A 23,911-nucleotide genomic window follows, 5' to 3' on the forward strand; every position below is an offset into this window, starting at 1 on the left:
GTAGTTTTGAGAGCTCCATGGTTCACGCCTCCCCTCCTCTCGGACTCTCCCCTCCCCGTTTACAAGTCATGATGGCGGAACTGTAGAGCTCAGGACGAGCAGGAGTGCACCGCCCGTCCGCGTTTGGCAAATGTATATAGTTATTTATTTATTCAGACAACTTCACATCCTCCCCCGACATGACCCGTTGGATTCCTACTAAAAAAGAGAAGTACGGAGTCGGTAAGTTTTCAAAAGCAGCGTCGCGTGTTTTGTGAGTTACAAGCCCACCGAGTGATCCCAACTAAACTTCACGGGAAAGGGGAGTCTGAAGTTAGGAAACACACGTAGGGTTTTGTTGTTATTGGTGGTACATGGTGCGTAGCGACACCGTAGCCCGGAGGGGGTTTGGGTACTTTTTATTACATAGTTTGTGAGTTGCCCTACTTGTTGTCCTGGCGAGTCAAGGTATTTGGTTGGAGTAAGAAATTACCAAGTGTCCATAATAGGTGGTGAGGAAAAATGGAAAAGAGCCAAGAGTTCAATGAGCATACCAGTCATTCTTGTACCTAACTTCGCTGAGTTGACTTGTGGAAGTTGCTGTGAACTTGAATACATTCTCATTTAGCTGTTAAGTCCCTAGAAGCCCCCTGAAGGACTCCTGGAGGGTCCCACATGGGAGCCACTGCTGTGACTGTATAGCATGTCAGATAACAGGAGATAATTTGTATAGACATTAGGTTTGTCAGTGTACCTTAACACTTTGGGAAGTGTTGGAACGTATCTAAGTACCATGAGCCTATTTTGACATTATTGTTCTTTACTTGAGTATTTCCATGTTATGCTTCTTTAAACTTGTACCCCATGACATTTCCGAGGCGAAATATATCTCTCATAGTTTACACCCATAAACGCATGTTATGCTTATGATACTGTAGGCGTACTACTTATCAACCCAGTATCTAAAAGTATCTACATATTGACAAACTACAACATTAAAATGCTCCTATGTGTATTTGTTGGTGATTCCACAATCCTCTTAATATAATATATAATTATAAGATAACGTGGTGAAAATAGCCTTTCTGCTTACTTTGTACACTTCAAGTAGGCTACACTTAGCGGATACTACTTCTGTTATTCTACTTTAGTACCTTTGTGAATTCAGGTTAACTCAAAAATCTAAGTAGTTTTCTACCCATGCTTATAGGGCACAACTGTGATTTTTCTTTTGATGCTATTAAAACACTTTTTGTGTTCCTTTCAACTTTTAAAATGTTTTTTTAGTGGTTTGCAATAAGGTGTGGCACTGTCACATTTATAAATGTGTGTTTGTGGGCTAACTGCATGCACGTTCATGCTATCAGGTAGACCTCCACGCCCTCAGGGCAAATGAGCACAACTTGTAACCTTCATGTGAAATTCCTTCCAGGTTTACTGTAATGACTTTATTGTCAGTACAGGTTGGCCGGTCATTGGTTACCGTACTGATTCACCGCTAAATCTGTGCTACAGACAGTGTTTCCTATTGGGAAGCAGATGTGTTACGCAAGAGGAGCAACCGTGTGTGAATACCTAGTCCTAATGGAATATGTGTGAACCAGAGCCTATTAGGAATATCTTGCTTTAGCCTGGATTCTGTTACCGACTTTGATGTGTTGCTGTTGTGACTAAAATGATTATAACATACTTTTTTAGCAGGTGATTTTGTGTGTAAATCCTTTCAGTAATGTGTTAAAAAGTGTTGCTCTGCTTGATTGTGTAGATGGTGCCATTCTCCTGCCAACCGCCCCAGAAACGGGGCAGGTGTCACCAGAACTGTACTTAATCCTTCAAATGTTATCGGACCCTGCACAAGGTCCTACTTTTGTAATCCGATTGCAACCCAGGCTTTGCCCAGATCCAGTCAACTACATTTTCAGTAGAAAAATTAGTTGCCAGGTTTCTGATAATAACAATTATATCATACTAGCTAAAAGGGAAATGTGGATAATGTGGGGCTTAAGATATCACAAGCTAATTTGTGTCACCATCACAAGAGGATAGCTTTCCCTTTTTATATGTCCTGAAGAGAAGCGCTGCACTAGAGACTCAAATAAATCATTGAAATCACAAGGTAGGGAACATTTTAGTTAAATATACTGCATGTCTATTTTCACATAATTTGCATCCACAATGAAATCAAAAGGCGTAATAAGATTTCAAGGCCAGGTCTCCTTAATGGGTGGTCATGTTATTGCTTGATTTTGACCCAAACCCATATGAAGTTGGCCATTTGTATTGACAGTGTGTATTAAAAACATTATACATTTTTGACCAACTAATGGCCTTGCCAGATAACAGTTATTCAGGAAGTTAAAGCGGAACTAATTTTGCACAACAAAGTATGTTAACAGGTGTTGCTTAACACTGATGTGGTATTCTGTATGCTGTGTGAGTTACATTAGGTTGAATGGTGGGTAATGTAGGCAACAGGTTTCAACAAGGAAGAAGCATCTGTAGAATTAAAAAGGCGACATCTCTGACATTGTTATCCTTTTCGTTTTTAAAGATCCCATATTGTAAAATGTTTTGATATTGATGTATTTTATATTAAAGAAGGGCTAGGTGCTTTAATCAATAATGTGAAATTAGCTAAGTGCTAAATCCTCAGAGTAACACACAAAGCTTGTATTCAGGAACTGTGTTTTTAAACGTTTGCAAGAGACGCTGAGACAGGGAAGACCCGGAAAAAACTGATGAAAGCAGGCTAACATTTTCTACAACCCCAAAATACAGATATGTATTTAATAACTGTATTAATAAATGTATAATAACTGTGTAAACTCAGATATAAGGCAGGCATAGATGAATGTAAACGGCCTTGTAGTTTCTGCACAATAAAACTCAAACAAACAAAGTTAGGTAACAATAAGCATTCATAAAGGCTGACTTATTCTTGCCCTCACTGTGGGCGTGTGAAAAAGATTTTCAAGTGCTCATCCAAAACTTCCACTTTGTAGTTTTATGCAATAAACAACAATAAATATGTGTCCTTAATTTGATGAGGGCTTAAAATGGTTTGCTCTGCCGGTGTGTCTTCTGCTTTGTGGGCGTCTGTCTGTGTCTTATTAGCAAAGCAAATCTAAAGCTGTTGACGGCGCCATAGGTCTGATACCAGCCGTTAAGATAATTGTTGTTCTCAGTTTTGATGGACTAACCAGATTATTGGATGGTCAGTCATGACTTTCCAAACTCGGACATAAGTTTGGAGAAGTTCTTAATGAACCTGTAGAAAGACCTTGTCGTTTCTTTCTCCTTCAGAAAAGGCAATTGTAATTTACTTTGTAGCAGATTTTTTACCAGAATTAAAAAAAAATGAGCCCATAAGTGGTCTAATTCCTCTTTGGCACTATTAGATTTGAAGTTGAAAATTAACTTTCTGATTTATGGATAACCTACAAGGACTTATTAGCTGGAGCTACAGATTGTCTCCGAGTGTCTAGACTCTAGATGGTAGATCGAAGGCAAGGCCTTTATTTTGAAAGGTTTCTCCTGAGGAGAAATGGCTCTAAGACAAACTTTAATAGACTTGCTTTTACCTAATTAGTTTTTGGAATCATACTGTACCGCTCGCTTCTTCCAAAGCATTTGAAATATGTATGTTTGAATTCAGGTTTTAAAGATATGATACATCACATAATAGTAGCTACCTAAAAGACCTTTTCAAGTTTATTAGAATACCATTCTATTCTAATTCCACTTTCATTGATTTTAAGCAATTAGTCGTAGTGATTGGGTTTTTAAAAAACTAATCGCAAAATATAAGTAATAAGTCATCTTTCATGAAGAAATGTTTTCTCATAAAATGCATCCATATTTTATATATATTTATTTTCCAATATGGAGACTTGCTTTTTTCTGTTTTATACCACAACAAATTGAGAATCTGATTGATCTATAATGAAAATAAAATGTTGTATGTTGCAGCCCTATAACATAATACCATTTTAATAGTTTGGTACAATGTTTGCTTACAACTCTACTGTGCAAGTACATATGATGGTTGTTATTATTGTGGAATCAGAGTCCGTTTGTTTAGCATGGCAACGTTTATGTCTGCCCCATTTCTGGCTTTATCGTTTCATTTCTTTCATGTATTTGATGGAGCGATTTTCATGCTGAGGATCTGTGTGAACTCAGTGGAGCCGTAATGTCTGTATGTTCAAGGATGGGTTGCTAGGCTCATCTATCTTGCGTCATATTGTTTGCATGTGTGTTATCACGGCCATAACTCGGAGTACTTGTTTATGTTTTCCTTCACACCCAGTCAGTGAAGAGAACAATGGATTCTTATTGAAACGTGTTGGCTGTGATGGGCTGCCAGCTGCGGCTCAAACTGTTCAGCCGTAGTGTTCTTTAATTGTTGGCTAATCCACTTCCTTGATAAATCATTAAGATTGAATCAGCCTCGCTTTGATTTAACATATGCTTATAAACTTGAACCTACTCAGATTACGGCTTTATTGGAATTTACTACAATGGCTTCAGGCTCAGTGTTTTAAGTTCAAGAGGATGATAGTGGGTCTCAGAGCAGATGAGTTGTGCTGCCAGTGTTCAGACTGTTGCCTTTAGTGCAGACAGTGTGGCATCACCACACGCTCAGCCGCTTGCCTGCCAATGGCATTTTACCCACTGTTGCCAGGCCCGGACAGTCAAGATGGTGAATGGACCATTGTGACTCCTGGCATCACCAGAGGCAGATGTCATTTCTTCAGTGCTCGTTTTATTCAAGATTGTTCTGGCTGCACAAATATTTCCTCTGTGACAACAAATCCTTTTTTCAAAGAGAATTCACAGCGTGCCAGTTGTTTCTTTTTAAATACAAATAACCATTGTAGTTGAAAATATAGGTTTGCAAGCTACAAATTATTTTACATTGGAAAAAGTAAAAAAACAGCAATGTTACCCTAATGAGAAAACTAGCTTGGTTAACCAAAGCAAAGTAAAAGTAGTTCAAATATCTTAGTTTGAAGCGGTTAACATTGACAATATACATGAATGATTAACAAAATATAATATAAAAGTCACATGCGGAAAAAAAGGCCACAAGTGAGTTCATTGAGTTATACACAGGTCATTCATAAAGCAAAAAAAAACTATTGACATTTTTTACTTTTTATACCATTTGACAGATTTGAGCTGTGGTAAAAAAATGTACCTATGTTCGTACTCATCAGTTTTGAAACATCTGAAATGTACAATCTTGGGCATATATGTTTACTTGTCATAGCAGAATCTCTTATTGATTCAGTACAAGAGCGGTTTCTCAATGCTCTTACCCAACAGTGGGGGCTGCCCAACAAATGCATTGAAATAAAAAGGGGCGAGGATGGTAAAAAAGGCAAATGTAAAAAGTCTTTCCTTTGCTTTAAAGGACAAAACTTGTATGCAGATTGTGTAAAAAAAACGACACAAAATGGCAAAACAAGTTTATTTTAACGACCTTAATCACTTTAGAAATATGCAAATAGTGAAACTACCAGCAAGTGATAGAAAAATATAATTCATTTTCATGTTAATTCAACTTAAAATAATGATATAGTATGATACGTTGTTTGCTCTAAAGACTTGAACTTGATGTTCACAATATAACACATACATAAACGGGGATGTTAGGCAATGTACGTGTTTGTGGGAAAAAGAAGGTAAGAAAGGCGTCAGAGGTAAGTGTTTCTGACCGGTTCTAAGTTTCAGTATTTGTGAGGGATCTCTGACTATGGTATCATTCAATTGAACCTGTGCTGGTGATATCCTTACATCAGTACAGCAGACATGGGTTTAACCTTACATTTAAAATAGGCTGTCTATACTGATGCAGTCTTAACCTGATTCCATGTGGAGATTCTGTCTGGGCAAATGTGCTTTTTGGAAAGCTATAAAAATAAATCTTTAAGGAGGATGTCATGGAGAGAGAAGGGTACAACCGCCTTCAGTATTTTGTCAAGTTTTGGTATTCAGACTGAGTTGTGATAAGGCAAGCCAGTTGAAGCGTGCTGGGAAATCTAGCCTGGAGCAACAAACATTATCACCATGCAAGTCAGGACATAGCTCTCTGCTTATAGTTCCTCTATCACTATATGAGATTGGCTGCTCACTATTGCGGCTCCTTCAAGTCTTGACAAAGACCTTTGCTAGAGTATTGTTTGCCAAGGTTTCTCTTTTGCAACTTCTTGTTGGTTAAGCGTGTGTCTGTGTGCGCAGAGACGTATTCTGGTGTGATCCCTCCCATCCGTGTCCTGGTAAGAGAGTTTAAGGAGTCGCCACCAGGAAATGTTAATAAACTGAGTAAAGAGAAGGGCAGGGCTGGAAGGTGAGCCAGTTTGCAGAAGCATGACCTGCAGAGTGTAACTATTGACCAAAGGCTAGCGTGATATCCGAAATAAAGAGGATGTAATGCCATCGCCCTTTTTAGCTGCCCTCCTTTTCTTTCTCTCTCTCTGAAGCTACCTGCTCCGGCACAGTCCACTGGAACGTTAAACACTGCCTCAGGGCATCTGTTTCAATTAAGAATCGTCAAAAGACTTTAAAGGTTTGAGTCATGCAGGCCAGCTGCACAAGCATACAGCCTGCTGTTACAAAGAGCAGTAAGATGAGGAATAAATCAAAGATCAAGATCCTCTCTGCATGCAATTCTACGACAAGAATTGCCTATTTTCCTGGAAGAAACTGCAATCCTCTGATCCAGAACTTTTTTTAAGAACATGCCTTTTCCTGAGTGATTGAAAGGGGATTTGGGCTTTTTCTTAATCCACTGGACCTGGAGCGGGAATAAAACTTATCAAACTGTCGGCTTAAAACTTTTCTTTAACAGTATGTATTGAATGTTGTGTGTGTTTCCAATAATGAGACAGCCCTTTTTTGTCCTTCAGCAATCTACAACTATGAGGCGAGTGGTGAGCTGGAGCTGTGTCTGCAGGTGGGGGACACGGTGCACATACTTGAGAAATTGGAAGGTGAGCGAGCCTCAACGCACAACAAGCCCTGACACATCCCCTCTTTTCCTTCACAAGCAAGCTGACACAGGAACTTGGATGAAATGTTGAACAAACCATCGCTCGATATGCTATGCATAATAATGCAAATTAGACTACTACATCGTCCTCCAGACAGGGTGGACTGTCATCACTCACATCACTGTCTTGTCCACAGCCTATCCCTCTCTGTAACATGTTTCTCTGTTCATTCATATTTCCTCAGGCTGGTATAGGGGTTACACACTACGCAAGAAATCGCATAAGGTAAATGAGTCATTAGCACTCTATTATCATCTAACTAATGCTGTGATGTATATTTACTGATTTACCTCATTGCTTCCTCAGGGCATTTTCCCAGCTTCCTACATCCACTTAAAGGAGGCTACGGTTGAGGGAACAGGGTGAGAGCACATGTCAGTAAACATATCAGCGTGATGATAATCCACTTTGACTTTGGTTTGCCACCCTGCCTTGTCATTAATATATAATAGCAGTGCACTTGTAATTACAATAAGTAAGGATTCACTAATGCTTTTCTTGGCTGTGGTGGGGAAACCATCCCACTATTTATCATGTAAATTAATGCACTTGAGTCTGTCCAAATGATGTGACATGATCTGTGAATGATGAGCCACTTTTCCAATATCTTATTATTCTCTCCTTGTGGCTGGTAGCCAGCAGGAAATAATTACTCCAGCCGATTTGCCCCTGGTGCAGGAGCTCGGGGCTACTCTGAGAGAATGGGCACAGATATGGCACAAGCTCTACGTGGTGAGTGTAAATCAACGTCTCTGTTTCTACTACACACACAAGTGTCTCCTACTAGGATTCACACTACTGTGAGACATTTTATTTCACACCTCTGGAGAATGTTTTGTTATTAGTGTGTACATCTTTATTTGACAGGCGAACAAGACAAAAGCATTCAGGAGTGTTACGCAGATGGCGTACAGTCTCATCGAATATCGATCTCAGATAGTGTCAGGAACGCTGCCTAAGGATGACCTTGTGGAGCTCAGAAAGAAAGTCACAGCTAAGATTGATTACGGAAACCGGTATGAGTCCTGCTGCCTTATTGTACAGCAACAAATTGCCTTGCAGCATAAACACCATTGTAATGTTTTATTAGCCTGAGCCATGGCTCCAAGATTGTCGATTTAAATTAAAGTGTTTGATCCTCTGTGCTTTAAGGATTCTGGGGTTGGACCTGGTGGTGCGAGATGAAGCAGGAAACACTCTGGATCCGGACTGGACCAGCACGGTCAGTCTGTTCCGGGCACACGAGACCGCCTCCCGCAGTGTGGATGACAGGATACAAGAAGAGAAGGCATGATTTTGATTTGTTCACACTTTCAGACACTTTTTCTTCCCATAGTTGCTGTCAATTTTTAAATAATATCTGTGTCCATGCACTGCCTGGGGCTCTGTTTTTCTGCAGACGCGGCTACAAAACCTGGAGATGAGGCGTCAGACCCTTTTCAGTACTGTGCACACCTACAGTCTACTCATGAACCTGAAGAACTTTGTATGCAACATTGGAGAGGATGCTGAGCTGCTAATGTCTCTGTACGACCCCGACCAGTCTGAATTCATCAGGTTAGCTCCACACTTTAATTTACAACTAATTTCAGTATTAAGCTTGATTTGTCAATTTTAGTTCATTGAATTGGTATTTGACATAGTAAAGAAATACAGTATGTTTCAAGCATGATACAAACAAAAAGTCTAAAATGTATCTTAAAGGGGACCTATCATGCAAAATGCACTTTTGTACGTCTTTTATACATGAATGTGTCCCCGGTGTGTCAGGGAACTCACCAAGTGTCAGAAAACAAAACCCTCTCTCTTTTCCTCCATACACAAATCTCTAAAAACGGGGCTGCAACGGATCTGATACAGATTTGAAATATCTCTGACGTCAGAAACGAGGAGCTCCGCCTATATGGGCAACTCTCTACTTATCAGGAAGAGACAGCCACGGCCATTGCCATTCGAAAGCGCTGGAGACGCTGTGTAGTACATATGCCAGGCCTGTAGGTGGCGCTGTAGTCTGCCACAAAAGCAGCGAAGAACGCTTCTCAGATTCAGCCCTTGCAAAAACAGGGCTAAAAAAGAGCAAATAGAGCGAAATGAGGCATGGCTAAAATGCATGATCTGTTTGGTATTTTGAAAAAAAAACTTCGCAGACATATATTTTATATAGTTATGGCTCTACAATATATTATTCAAATATAGCATGATAGGTCCACTTTAACGTGACACTATTTTATTTAATGTTAATAATACATTTTATTTGGAGGAACCTTTCCATACACCTCAGGATACCTTACAATGCATAAAAGACATACTCAAGTAAATACAGCAAAATATAAAATACAGACAGGGCAGACACAAAAAGAGACATTTGAAATCAGGCATGTATTGTGGAAAGGGAGTAGCATTGATAACAAGCCGGATGACTAAAGTGAGAAGGCCAATTTGAAGAGGTGAGTTTTAAGGAGGGATTTGTACGGGTGTCAGACTGTTGGATGTGAAGTGGGAAGACTTCAAGAGCTTGGGCGCAGTGCAGCTAAAAGACCAAGCAACCACGGTAGTGAGGTGTGAATCAGGGGATGGTAGATAGACTAGCTGAGATTAAGCGGTGGAAACAAGAGGGGGGTGTACTCCTGAAGGAGATCTGTGAGAGAGGTAGGGGCCAGGGGGTGGAGGGCTTTGTAGGTGAGTAGGAGATTTGATGTATCTAACAAGTTGGACACATCATTAAATCATCAATACTGAAGAAAAATAGTGCTTCTACTTTGATGTTTATTGTGGTAAAAGTAACCAAGTGAAGAAAATAAATATAATTAGTTATGCTAAGCTTGTGTGAAATAACAATAATGGCTTGAGGTTGTATATTATTGTCATATAACTCTGCAAAGCTCTGATGATAAATGAGAGCTCTAGGCTGGAAGCGACTAGTTTCAGGGGCCATGAAACTGCTGCTTCTTCAACATGCTGGTGAAGAAAAATAACTATTCTAAGCTTGTCAAAAATAGTGGCAGCATTAATAATGGAGATTATAAAAATAAAAGCTAGGAACACTTCTCGGCTGCTCGGGGATGTTTCTGCCGACGACTCTGACCTCTGCTCCTCCGGACAGAGCGAGGGGACAACATTAGACCTTTATTACAGCAGACATTTTGACTCATTGCAGGAAAATCGCAGGTGTAACTAAACACATTAATAATGGATGTGTTCCCTCTGTAGTAATGCCCGCAAGCAATGCATTTCTGCCTTTACCATTTGCCTCAGAATGCCTGCTATGAGAAATGTCTATGTGGTTCAATAGTCTCACATTGTTGCTATTCCAAATATGCAATCATCTCTTGGATTGTATCTGCTGAGACAGATAAAGTGATGCAAAGTTTATTTTTTTACATTAGTTATTTTCTATTTCTCCTGATGCCTTTTAGATAATGTGATCTCTAACTGTGATTCTTATTGAAATTCCTGCAGTGAGAACTTCCTGGTGCGCTGGGATAGTATGGGGATGCCTAAAGAAATTGAAAAACTCAACAACCTGCCAGCACTATTCACGGTGAGTGAATCCCAGCCCACCGCCTGTATTCCCTCTGCTTCGGATTTAAACAATCCTGACGCGGCCTGAAATCTGAGACAAAAAAGCCAATTTGCTCCTGGATCGCTCTTAATTTGCTGAAAGTTGCACTGAATGGCTCACATTCACGCCACATCTCTGCAAATCTGAATACATTTTCCTCCATTATTTCACCGCTGTTTATGTTAATGACACAGTCCCAGTTTCCTGCTAACAACGCGTTGAGCTAACCTGCATGAAATTGTGTTTTTTAATGTGATCAAACCACATTCATCAAGGCAAAGAGCTGAAAATGTATCAAATATTGACTTCCTCAAAGCACACATGTCAAGACACCTTCGTCTTGAAGCGCCTCCAGGAAAACAAACACATAGAGAATCTGGGAAGCAATATGTTTGAGGGTGTTACTGCATGCTTTTATTCTGTAATATTTGCCATCTGGTCTGCATGAACAAAATAACAGGCAAGAGTTGCGTAGAGTCAACTTCATTTTGTATGTAATGCACCTCATCACTTAATACACCATAAAACAATCCTCTTTATTTGTCTTCCTTTGTGTGCAGGACCTGAGCAGCAGTGACTTGATGCGACAGCGCCTCTTCCTCGTGTGTCAGATCATAAGAGTGGGCAGCATGGAGCTCAAAGAGGGCAAGAAACACACAGGAGGACTGAGAAGGCCCTTTGGTGTAGCTGGTGAGCTGCTTTTCAAACTTCCTAATATTTGTTTTGGCAATAACAAATTCCCAGAACTCAACAAAGACAATTCCTCTCCTTTCTGGTGCAATATTTGCATGAATGGTTCCGCTGAGTTGTAAAAATGAAGGATCCTTGTGCTGAATGAAATGGGAACACCTGCTTCCTGACCTAGAAAATGCCTCCACTCCGCCTTGGCAATACACGTGAGTGCAAATTGGTTTAGCACCCGTCTTTTTGTTTTGGCCAGATGATTAGTGGGTTTGATGAGGAATGATTTGCTCTGCTGTTCCAGCAAATGGACTGAAACCAGAGTCAGAAAGAACGTTTCATTCAGGAGTCCCATTTTTCTTAGCGAGGAAAAACAAAAATCACTTAAGGGAAAGAGTTGGGTGGAATGAACCATTCAGAGGCATTTGCAAACTGCAGATCAAGAGCTCTCATTCTGTTTTACTACTTTAAGCTGGCTGTGTGCTGAGGCAGGTAACAGGTGAGTCGGATCCAACGCCTGGCTCCAATCCTGCTTTTAGAAGAGTTCAAGTGAATAAATGTACCTTTTTAGAACTAAAACTAGGTTCTGTTTTGAAATAACAAAAAAAACGGCATTGCATTTGGTATATTCATTTATCCTTATCTGCTGTGATTTATGGCAGGAGAAGTTCAAGGTTCAAGGCTTTTAGTAGTCATACGTGCATAGCTACAGTTATTAGAAATACTTTGATAGAAGCACTACATTAAAAACTTTACTCAAGTAAATGGATACAATAGATAGAATCTGAATTGACTTAAAGTACAAAAAGTACCCATCATGCACAATGGCCCATTATATTATTACATCATAATCTTTAATTTGATAGATTTATATGTTAATGTTGCAGCTGAAAAATATTTTGATAGCTTTAAATTGATTATTCTATAAAAATAGTTTAAATGTTCTTGATATTTATATGAATCATTTAAATATATGAAGTTAGTAGTAAATCCATTTATGGAAAAAATGAAGATGTGAAATGTACAGTACTCTAGTGGAGTAGAAGCATAATGTAACATAAAAAGGGAGTACTCAAGTAAAGTATAAGTACATCTGAATTGTTTTAAAGTACAGTACTTGATGAGATGTACTCCGTTACCTTACAGCACTAACTGAGCTCGCTTTGTCACTGCAGTGATGGACGTTACAGACGTCGCCCATGGCAAAACAGACGATGAGGACAAGCAGCATTTCATCCCCTTCCAGCAGTGAGTTGATGTCGCTCTTCTTATCATGATCATCCTTGTTTTCTAATGGAAAAGAATGGGACTAGGACTCGAGTTATTTTTGCTCACTGTGTTCATCATCAAATATTTTTCAAGGACGCGGTTCAACTTTTTCTATGTTGCATTTCAGCAACAAATAAAAAAAAAATTGCAATCTTGAGTCTTATCTCTTCTAAAAAAGACAGGCTTCAAGGCCATGCTCTCACAGAAGCTGCTCCATGGTGGGATCAGGACGGTAATATGTTCATAGGGTTACTCGATGGGAGAGCACCAAAAACATCCAAACAACATTTTCCTAACTTTTTATCTCTAGTTGTCACAGTTCACCGAGTCAGCACAAAGAAGCACTCATACCTCATTCACACCAACGGTGTTTCAGGGCCGGTTTGGAGCTGGAGCTTGAAAAGCACCGGGGTTTCCTCTTCACACCGCAGTGGAGCAGCCTCTTAGCTCCGGAATCCGGTTCGTTTCAAGCACCAAAAAATTGTCCCGCCAGAGCAAAAGCACCACATACGTCACGCTTACGTCGAGGCAGGGGCGGGATCAACTCCTGAACAACAACAAAAAGCCCGCGTTTTATCCAGTTTGTACACAACGATGGAGAAACTTAACAAGCAGCAGTGGTCCACTGAAGAGACCAGCTACCTACTGGGAATCTGGTCTTCTGAAGAGGTACAGAGGAAGCTTGAGCACAATCGGCCATTGTTGTTGTTGTCGGTGTCAGCTGTGAGGCAGTAGCGTGGCTTGGGGAAAAATGTAGGGGAAGCCCATTTTTTGGGTCGGGGGGGGGTGGTCAATAACGTAACCAGAGGAGTGATTACAGCGCCCGGTATCATTTTACACACATTTGTATCACACAGATGCAGGACTTGCACACGCCTGTTATCTAACCGAAAGGTCCGCACGCACTCTCCAGCTGAAACTCTCTCCTTATTAATTTAAGCATTTTACTTATTAATGTATGCAGACAATCACACAATCTGTGATTTTTGGATTTACCGTGCCTCTCAATTGCCCGTGACAGGTTGGCAAGGTCGATGAATCCTGAAGTTGCCCAAGGATTGTTCAGGGAGCACGAATCCTTGTCAAAAAGAAGACATGGCCAGCAAAATAGACGCTGAAGTTTAGCGCTTCCAGTTAGCCACTCCGTGCGGACATAATTGTCCTCATTGAACATCCGATTCTCTCCCTTTTTCCTCTGTGTACACACAGCTGGAGTGCGGTCATTGGCCTGTCATCTGATTTAATTTGTAGTTGCTGCTGTAGCGGAAGTTTAGTAAAGTTATGTTTGATTAAGTACGCCAAATCTCCACCCTCCATAATGCTTCATTTGCTTGATAATTTCTAACGGCGGTGATGACGGTATTAAAACTGATGTTGATGTGATTTGATTGGATGGCAGTGTCCAATCAAATCGCCAGCCGCCAGCCGCCTCTGAAGGGAAGCAAGAGGCGGCTGGCTTCCCTTGGCATGGCCCAGGGGCATCACGTGGGCCTCATCTGATTGGTCAATCCCTCAATTTTTTTTCACCAATGGAAGCCAGATTGGGCTGGCCTCCTCTCGCAACAGTGAGTGCAATCTACTGTTTCACCATAACATCTAGAGGGGCGCTGTTTGTTTCACTCTTTGTAAAATACTCAATGAGCATGGGGGAGAGCCAGGCCGGCAGCAACACACAGCAAAGGAGAATTATCGAAACAAAACAAAGTGTTTTTATTTATTTATTTAAATTATAACTACAATCCGAAAAAACAGGGGAAGCCTGGCTTCCCTTGGCCTCCGGGAGAAAACGCCACTGCTGTGAGGGGTTTTCGCGCGGTTTGGCTTTATGAAGCAGGCACGAAACGGTTACGTCATGACGCAAACGATGACGCAATGACGCAGCAGCAGTCGGACTCTGGGCGGTGTGAAAAGAGCCGGAGCTAAACCGAAGAACCGGTTCTGAACCTGAAAAGCTCTAGCACGGAGCTTGAACCGGAGTTGCGTTGGTGTGAATGAGGTATCAGTGAAAAACATGTTTTTGTAGCATTGAATATCAGGGTTTATCACCTGTGGACGATTTATTTAAATAACACATGGATTTCCTATTGGGAGGGCTATATATTAAACCAAAAGGTCTACATTCATTTCCCACGAGCAATGGGAACATTTATATATTTCAAAAATAGCAACAGAGCACAGATATTTTTTATGAAACTTTTAATTACATTTTTATTATTCAGCCATATAGAACATACCCTGACATAAGATAGTTAACAATAATACCTAAAAAAAAAGGAAAGAAAGGAAGATACATTTACAAAAAGCATTCGCAGCAGAGCAGGGTGAGTTACAGAAAAACAACATGATAGCATTTTTGATGGTCCTTCTGATTCAGTCTCTGCACCCGCTGAGTTATGGTTGGTAGTTTTTCATCCTTCCAATTCACAGTTATCATTTTCTTTTTGATCAATAAAAGTATCTGCAGTATATACCTATGATCTGTGCCATATATCTCTTAAGCTACAGATCCTAACAAAAACAACAATGGATCAACGGGGATCTACTTTATGTTGTCATTTTCTTCTATAACACTTTTCCAGAACCACTGAGTTATTGGACACAGTTTTCTTTTCAGATGCTTAAGCACATTTTTCTGAAACATTGTTGCAAGTGCAATCATCAGTCATCAGTCTATGCAGGGCAGTTCAACTAATAACCAGTCATTTGTAATTTGCAAAAGGCCGTCAAAACATTCAACTTGTGATTCAAAAGGAAATATAAATTGGTGAGTTCATTTGCTGAAATGACTTCCACCTGCTCCACCAACCAGGGGCGGACTGGCCATCGGGACGTTAGGGACTAATCCCGATGGGCCGGTACTGAAGTGGGCCGGTCGGACGATGTGGGCCGGTCGGATAAGTCACTAGCACCCCCCCGTCGACAATTTACTAGCGGTATTTACTTGCGGTACCGAGGTGGGCCGGCAGTACCGAAGTGGGCCGGTCGAGAGTCCCGGGCTGATTTGAAGTCCCAGTCCGCCCCTGCCACCAACGCTGTCAGTTGGCTGGAACTGTGACAATTCATATTTTAAACAGAAATGAGTAATTTATCAAAAATGTCAGTCTTACAAATTAACTGTGTTAAACCCTATTCATAGAAACCTCAAGTGACAGAAATGTAAAATACAAAAAAATAAATGCTAATTCAACATTTTCAAAATAGATGGTTCATGCATACCAGGAACAAATGTCCTGGCAATACATAGATCCTTCCTCTACATGTCTGTGACATAAAGGTACCATGTAGACTCAGGCCTCCCTCTCCCTCTGACCAAACAGAATACAGAGAAATCTATTTTAACAAGATACATGTTGTCGCTCTAATACGTTTGATCAGTGTTGTTCAATAACTGTGGTGTAGGAAACTCAGTTTCACACCATGTATTATACAATAATTTGAGCTCTCGGTAAGCTACATTTAAAAATGTTTTAGGTTACACAAGAACATTAGGTTGGACTAGTTCTCACTGTAATTCAATGTAATTGTCATGTGTGAAACATTTCTGAAAATTAAGCAGAAAATCCATTTAATCCAATTTGGTCACTAATACTTATTGATGCACCACTTCACAATATATATGCTTATACAGTGCATTTAAATTCTGTATTGAACCAATGAGATATGCCTATACTGTTGGAGAACATTAACTGTTCATTTGACAATGTCATCATTTCACAATTGTGCCAGTGCGGAGCCAACAGAGAAGAACTGTGTTTAAAAACATCTATTTGATCAACTTAACTTCTAATGAAGCTATAAGTAAACAGTGTTGTTCTCTACAAAGCTCAGTTTAGCACTTGCACTCTGTGTGTGTCTGGGGTCCATGGTAGTCCTTTGAGGAAAGTGGGGGCCTGGGGGGATAATGGTGCATCAGGAAAGCCTCACACTGCCTCTGCAGCTCCTCTGTCCATTTATTTTTCACTTGTCAGACGCTGGCAGCTGATTTTTCTCATCCCCGTTCTGACACTTTTCTCCCAGGATTGCCATGGAAACCTACATCCGTCAGCGGCAGCTCATCATGTCTCCGCTCATCCCATCTCGAGTCATCGGAGAGAATGAGCCGCTCACTGCTGTCTTCAACAAAGTCATTGCAACACGGGAGGTCAATCACAAAGGCCAGGGTAAAATGAAGCGTTCACAGACAGCGTGTTCCTCCTGTGATTTCAGAGGGCCGCTCTAAATTGACCTTTTCTCTTTTGAGTGAAATAAATGATGTGTGAGGAGTCTACAGGGTGGGTTCTTTTTGCCATCTGCCTCATTTCATTTCTTTACGTGTTTTCTGGCAGGACTCTTTGTGACCCTGAAGCTCCTCCCGGGGGATCTCGCCCAAGTCAGGAAGGACTACCCCCACTTTGTCGACCGCAGCACAGCTATCGTCAGGAAAATGGGCTTCCCAGAAATCATCCTCCCAGGTGGATTGAAGTCTTTGTTGCTCTGCATAAACCATGGTCATGTTCGTTTTAATTGCTTACAAAGGCGTGAGAAGGGTTTCTAAATTCTCAGCACATCCGTTTGATCACCTGTTGTCGTCTTTTCTTCAGGAATCGTGAGGAATGATATTTACGTAACGTTGCTACAGGGAGAGTTTGACCGCGGTAAAAAGAAGACCCCGAAAAACGTAGAGCTCATTCTCAGTGTGCACGATGATGAAGGCAATTCCATCGAGGTAAAATACACGAGTGGACGCAACATATCATCTTTGATCTCTCTCTTTCTGTGATTTAGCCTCTTGGGACTAACTGGGCAACCATCTCCTCACAACCTAACAACTATAATGCTGCTGTAAATGTTGCACTTTTGATTCTATAGATTAAAAATGCTGGGTTGTCGGCCCACCACTTTGGTCCTATTAACTCTACCAACATTCGTGGTCCCCAGATTATAATGGCCTGCAATTATGTATTACTATTAGTCTTTATTTAACAAGGATCAGGCAAAAAAAACATACATTTCAAAAGAGAATAACTGATTTATCCCAGATTTAGCACAAGTTACACACATTCATGAACATGCGACGCCGGTACATTATTCTCTATCACACTAACTAAACAGACAATATACATGCGCACATAAAAAACAGCACATAATTCCTGATCTGCTGTTTTTTTTTTATATTGTAGTTTTAAGTGAATTTCTCAACAGCCTTCATGTCTCTCACTTGTTCAACATGTTGTGATTGCTTGATTTTTCCTCTAGTGCTATACTCAGGTCGAAATGTGTCTGGTACTTGTGGGTTATTGCCTGCTAAACTATTGACTTAACATCGGTCTCAGATGTTCATTTTGTTTTGACTTCAAATCGCAGACTGTATATGTAATATATAACCATATAAGTGTATCTCCTTCCTTCCATCTCTATAGAAAGTGATATTTCCTGGGGCCGGGTACGATGGCATCTCAGAGTACAAGTCTGTCATTTACTACCAGGTGAAGCAGCCTTGTTGGAATGAAACAGTGAAGGTAAGCTTCTGTCAACGACCCGTGTGCTGCCTCCTATGGGGGATCGAACATGATAGCTCATGTTCTTTCATTACTCCTTCAAAGACCTAATTTCCCCTGGAGAATATTGACACAGAATGTGCTCTTCATACAAATCTCCCAGCAGACTGCATTTCTGCTATACTGTATGTATAATCCTGTATTCACTTTAATTCCCTGACTTTTATCTCCTTCCTGCAAGGTGACAATTCCCATTGAAGACGTCTGCCGCTGTCACCTGAGGGTGATGTTTCGACACCGATCCTCCCAGGAATGTGAGTGACTTATTTGTATAAGAAACTCCCACATGTAATCCTGCAACCACGTTAAATACATTTACTCCTGCCGAGTCTGTTCCCATGTTATGCCCCTGTGTGTACTTCAGCGAGGGATAAATCAGAGAAGCCCTTCGGTATGGCCTTCGTCCGGCTCATGAGAGGAGATGGGACCACGCTGAAAGATGGCAGGCATGGACTTATCGTCTATAAGGTACCTTTGCACGATTGTGGTTTTTAATGAAGTTTAGGAAACCGCACTTAACTTTAAAATAAGCAAGACATTGTTTTGATGTAATTACTCCCAGAAAAAAATCAGTGCCTTGAATAGCTGACAGTGGGTAGATGGATTATGCATGAATCACTCCTCAATCGATAAATATGAAATTAGATCTCCATCGATCAATATCCTTCATGATTCATTCCCCGTCTTATGAATTTCTTAGGTTGATGTGAAAAAGGCGGAGGATGCAAAGGTTTATCTCACCTTGCCAGCGACTTGTGCTGAGGTGGAGGAGAAGGAGAAACAAACAGGGAAGACGTTCCACCATTCAGGAGTGATTCCTGTGACTAAAGACAGCTTCCAGATCGCCACGCTCACCTGCTCCACTAAACTCACTCAGAACGGTACCGTATGGCACTGTTTCTATTTCTCACAATCTTCCAGGCTCCGACTCTGATATAATTTAAAAAAAACTCCTGTCGCAAGTCATTTTTAAGAAATGAATCAGGTTCCTCATCAGATAGAGATGCAGTCATACTTGCCAACCCTCCCGATTTTCGCGGGAGACTCCCGATTTCATTGCCCTCTCCCGGTTTCCTCCCGGGGTCATATTTCTCCCGCATTTCTCCCGATTTCTGACAAAATCAGATTTACTCGGGACTGTTTCCACTCGGACTTTTATACAGCTACATCATTGTTTGGTTCCCATGGTAGCGCGGTCCTGAAAGTCTGAGAGGGTGAGGAAGACAGTCACAGCAAACAGAGCAACTCCACCCTCTGCTCACTCCTTTCCCACACATATGCTCCACCAAGGATGGTGCTACAGGCCGCAAGTCATTGCACTTACAACTACATTAACAAGCACGTTAATGTTAATCTAATACAGCTCCGGCGATCCACTAGCACCCCCCCCCCCCCCCCCCGCGGTGGTTTTGGAAATGCTCCCGAGTTCTGAGGTCTCAAGGTTGGCAAGTATGGATGCAGTAGCTCCGTCCCCCAGATTGCATTGATATGAATTAAGCTGGATGTAGATCAAATTAGGTTTATATTTGAACTGACGTTGAAAGAGGACGTGGTGCTTTTACTGATTGTTTTCTGATGTGTCTGTTTTTTCAGTGGATTTGCTTGGCCTGTTGAACTGGAGGTCTAAGCCTGAGGACCTGGACCAGATTCTGCAGAGGCTGATGGAGGTTGAGGGAGGAGAGATTGTAAAAGTGCGTTCCCCTGATTTAAAATATGTAATATGTTGCTATATTTAACACAGATTGTAAATATTCCTTTTTTTTTGGAATGGCTCCTTTTTAACAGTGTTCTGTTTTATGCACAGTTTCTCCAGGACACCCTCGATGCTCTGTTCAACATCATGATGGAGACTTCAGAGAAGGACACTTATGACACGCTGGTGTTTGATGCCTTGGTTAGTAGTTTTTCAGGCCTTAGGCTATGGTAATCAAACGTTTACCATACTGTATGGTGTAGAAGTTTAAAAGACAGGACAGTCTACAAGTTATTTACTGACATAAACCTACTAAAATGCATCAAAATTTAGTTTAATTTAATGAGACCGTAAAGAAAAATGTGTTGTTACTCTTGCCTATGTACCCTCAAATGTCTATCCACATATAGTGAACTGTGTATAAAGTTTTAAATGAGCTAAGATATCTGAGATTCAAACATAGGCTACCCCAGGCAAGCTAGATTGGGTACGTCAACAATTTGAATGCCAATCGTTTTATAGTTGCTGCCGACTCGTATCGACATGAAAATAAACCCTGAACATTTAGTGCAGAGCTGACTTTTCAGTACATAAAATAGCAAAAATAGCACATTTGTTGACAGTAAATATGGTAATGAGTGCTATTTGGGATTTAAACCAAGGGATGATAACTTTACAAGGTCACAAGTAAAAAAAAGTTGCGATTAACTGCATCTTCTTTCACCTTGGTCTTGGCTCTAATTGTGTGTGTTCCTCTTTTCTGTAACCAGGTATTTATAATCACACTTATTGGCGACATCAAATTCCAGCACTTCAATCCAGTCCTGGAAACCTACATCAACAAGCACTTCAGTGCCACTCTGGCCTACATGTGAGTCGTTTCTCTGTGTTTCCCACATTTGATCGCGTACACCCCTTCAAGCTGTTTATTTTTAGTGGGTCTTTTGCTCTCCACCCACACGCAAATTAGCAGCAAACCTTGATGCCTGACTCATTCACTTTCTCAGGAAGCTAACCAGGGTGCTGAACTACTACGTGGGCCATGCAGAGGAGTCTGTCCTGAGCGAGAGGCTCTACGCAGCACTCAAAGCTCTCAAATACCTGTTCAGGTTTATTGTCCAGTCCCGGGTCCTCTATCTCAGGTATCAGAGACACTTTCACCCAAGAATCCACTCTTCATATTAAACATTTGTGTTCCTATTATACGAGTGAATTATTTTAATGCAATGCCTGGCTTTGACTCTCAGATTCTACGGGAACAGTGAAGATGGTGACGCTTTCTTCAACTCCATTCGCACCCTTTTCCTGTCTTTCAACACTCTCATGGACAGACCTCTAGACGAGGGAGTGAAGATAAAAGTAAGTTGAAGAAGAATAGTTGATGAAGAATAATTGATGTGCCCTGTAGTGCTTTTCTTTTTTTAATATGTGTTTTAGTAATGCAGACCTGCAAATCATGTGGAAACAGTTGAAATTGTATCATTTGTAGCTTGAAAATAAAAGCAAAATGCAGCCATTTTCAGTCTCAGTAATCCAGCTGTGAAGATTTGTTATGGACAAGTTTGATTTTTTTTTTACAAATTACCTTTTAAAATGACTGTGGCATCCCTGTTGGCAGCCTCAATTAGGTGAAGAAAAACTCTGGTAAAAAGATTGTTTAACTAAAACAAAACATCCCTGTGCTGCAGCCTTATGATTCTGATTCTGTACTTTTTCAGGGAGCAATATTGAAATACCTTCCCAGCATCATTAATGACATCCAGTCTGCATTTGATCCTGTGGAACTCAGGTAACTACCCAGAGGATTTGCACAGCAGGATATGATAATTGCCTTACTCTGTGCAAATTATCATATTTACTCCCGAACAAAAAGAGGAATTATTCTCCATTTTTGCTTCTCTAAAATCATCCTTTCCTGTGGCAATAATTACTGGATGAGAAATGTGGAAAGCATAGAAATTGTCACACACTTCTTCTCTTTCATTCTCTTCTCAGTGTTCTCCTAGCAAAGTTCATTGAGAGCATTCCTGACTCTCAGCTTGTGCGTCAAAAGCTGGGCTGCTTGTGTAAAATGGTGGAGAGTGACCTTTTCAGGCAGCCAGGTAGGAGTCCTCGAGGCTTGAAAAGCGCATAATGACATTTCACACAAGATTAAGGGAAGAAAACTGCTCTGCATCACACCTACATACAAGTTTGTCATGTCAGCTCCATTAATACGAAATGGCTGTGTGATACAATGAGTCTGTTCTGTGCTCACAGATTGTCGAGATGTGTTTCTGCCACTTGTTACTGACCAGCTGAGTGGGCAGCTGGACGACCACTCGTGTAAACCGGACCATGAGGCCTGCGCACAACTCCTCAGCACAGTGTTGGACAACCTGGACCGCAAGGACGTGGTGAGGACAATTTACACTCGGAGATCATGAGTTTAAATGGTCGGCACACACAAACGACAGCTACTCTGTGAGAAGGTGGGTTAAAGCAGTCAAAATTAGCCCACCATGACAAATATGGATAAAACTCTGACCTCCATTGCCACGTCAGAGCAAAACTGCTGCTGTGTGACCGGAAATAAGTCACTTGAGGTGATCTGGGCTCCTCTTAAAAAGGTTTTCTGGTCACGTCTACATAGAAAAAATGCCTCGGGGCAGACCTTGAGCATGCTGAAGGAATTCTATATCCCATATAGCCTGGTAGCACCTAGATATCCCCCTAGTGGACAACTAATCTACTGTAAGGAGAAGAGGTACTGGCTACCCTGATAAACTCCATAGAGATAGCAACCTTGTTGGTTGGCTGATAATGATCGATGCCGTCTTTTTCCCGTTCTTAAACAACCAAGCTGTTAATAATGCATTTGTATGGATGCAGTTTTCTTAACCCAGCTATCTTGAAAACATCACACTCAAACTGTGAAAGAAAATACTCTCCATCCCTCAAGGAAGAAATACATATTCCACAGCATGACTCAGTAATGCAACAATGCTCCATCTTTTTATTTAAACTGTTTACCACACAGAACTTTAAGCAGCTTGTTTTATTTGCTCAGCAGTGTTTTAAACATTACAATTAAATTATAAATCCAACTTTGTGCAACATTTTCAAACACTCAATGAAGCATATACCTCAATGAGAGATGTTGATAGAGTTTGGGAGAAAAGAGAGCATTGGATTATGCCTTATTACCCCTGAAATCCAAATATAGTGATTTAGACCCACATCCGACTGATACACATTTAGAGTAATGGATCTCCGCATCCCTAATTTGTCTCTGAGATTTAATGCTACTGCCCCAAAAGGATGGAGGGGAATTTAATTCAGTTTGTGATGCTCACAGCATTGAAAAGTTGCAGCAATATATTTTCCACAAAGGATAACTCACTGCGAGGCTTTTCTTTACAACATCAGAAATAGTGACAAACCACAATCTCCGAAAGCCTGAGGCGACATCTCCAGATTCTTCTTTTAATCTACCAGCAGGCAAAAACACAATGGTATTTTTGTGAACTGAAATTCACGACAAGTCCTTAAAATTCAGAGGCTGTAATCATTAACATCTGTGGCATGTTTTGCTGGCAATATCACTAAAATAGTTTATCAGTTATCAAAAAAGTTGCAAAATAATTTATCTCATGTTTGTTTATATCCTTCTACTAAATATAAATATTTTTCTCCAAGAAAACATTTGAAAGAATAAATTATCCACAGTAACTTGAAAGAAATGTATTTTTTCAACACTGAGCACCAAAAAATAAGCATTTCACAACCTGGAAAAAGTGTGAATATAGGCTGTTATTTTTTCCCTTTTTTTTGTAATTTGATGGAACCGATCCTTTGATCCTGAAAACCGTTTGCAGCGTGTCTGTGTGGCCGTGTTTCAGCGGGTAATTGTACCTGAGGCTGTTCTGTCTGTGCAGGGTCCAACCAGAGGGCACGTTCAGCTGATAATGGAGCGGCTTCTTCGCAGGGTTAATCGCACCGTCATCAGCATGGAGAGATCCTCCCCTCTCATTGTAAGACACACTGCGGCGTTACAGCTGAAATATGCCCTTGACAAATACATCCACAGCATGCATTTTAATAATAAGCACACTGACATCCACATAAAATACCCAAATACAGAAATAAACTCATC

At 40.8% G+C, this 23,911-nt stretch overlaps 1 protein-coding gene across 5 annotated transcripts in view; it reads left to right on the plus strand.

Annotated features, from left to right (window-relative positions):
• dock5 (dedicator of cytokinesis 5) overlaps positions 1 to 23,911 on the plus strand; it is a 36,076-nt gene continuing 12,165 nt past the window's right edge. For 3 of the 5 annotated variants that reach the window (XR_004568611.1, XM_034212505.1, XM_034212506.1), the window contains exons 1-27: positions 180 to 222; positions 6,891 to 6,974; positions 7,219 to 7,259; positions 7,341 to 7,396; positions 7,670 to 7,766; positions 7,902 to 8,050; positions 8,187 to 8,322; positions 8,434 to 8,591; positions 10,494 to 10,575; positions 11,157 to 11,286; positions 12,453 to 12,525; positions 16,564 to 16,706; positions 16,872 to 16,997; positions 17,127 to 17,251; positions 17,946 to 18,044; positions 18,265 to 18,337; positions 18,448 to 18,551; positions 18,784 to 18,964; positions 19,677 to 19,774; positions 19,888 to 19,977; positions 20,547 to 20,647; positions 20,784 to 20,918; positions 21,024 to 21,135; positions 21,495 to 21,565; positions 21,772 to 21,878; positions 22,036 to 22,172; positions 23,694 to 23,789. Coding sequence is in view for 4 of the 5 variants with exons in the window: in XM_034212505.1 (XP_034068396.1) it covers positions 180 to 222; positions 6,891 to 6,974; positions 7,219 to 7,259; positions 7,341 to 7,396; positions 7,670 to 7,766; positions 7,902 to 8,050; positions 8,187 to 8,322; positions 8,434 to 8,591; positions 10,494 to 10,575; positions 11,157 to 11,286; positions 12,453 to 12,525; positions 16,564 to 16,706; positions 16,872 to 16,997; positions 17,127 to 17,251; positions 17,946 to 18,044; positions 18,265 to 18,337; positions 18,448 to 18,551; positions 18,784 to 18,964; positions 19,677 to 19,774; positions 19,888 to 19,977; positions 20,547 to 20,647; positions 20,784 to 20,918; positions 21,024 to 21,135; positions 21,495 to 21,565; positions 21,772 to 21,878; positions 22,036 to 22,172; positions 23,694 to 23,789 (2,847 nt within the window). In the remaining variant the exon portion in view is untranslated. Of the gene's footprint in view, positions 223 to 6,890; positions 6,975 to 7,218; positions 7,260 to 7,340; positions 7,397 to 7,669; positions 7,767 to 7,901; positions 8,051 to 8,186; positions 8,323 to 8,433; positions 8,592 to 10,493; positions 10,576 to 11,156; positions 11,493 to 12,452; positions 12,526 to 16,563; positions 16,707 to 16,871; positions 16,998 to 17,126; positions 17,252 to 17,945; positions 18,045 to 18,264; positions 18,338 to 18,447; positions 18,552 to 18,783; positions 18,965 to 19,676; positions 19,775 to 19,887; positions 19,978 to 20,546; positions 20,648 to 20,783; positions 20,919 to 21,023; positions 21,136 to 21,494; positions 21,566 to 21,771; positions 21,879 to 22,035; positions 22,173 to 23,693; positions 23,790 to 23,911 lie in introns of those variants that run through there. The other 2 variants (XM_034212504.1, XM_034212507.1) reach the window with 2 other exon arrangements.

Source organism: Gymnodraco acuticeps, unplaced genomic scaffold (assembly GCF_902827175.1).
Source record: "Gymnodraco acuticeps unplaced genomic scaffold, fGymAcu1.1, whole genome shotgun sequence".
Classification (NCBI taxonomy): Eukaryota; Metazoa; Chordata; class Actinopteri; order Perciformes; family Bathydraconidae; genus Gymnodraco; species Gymnodraco acuticeps.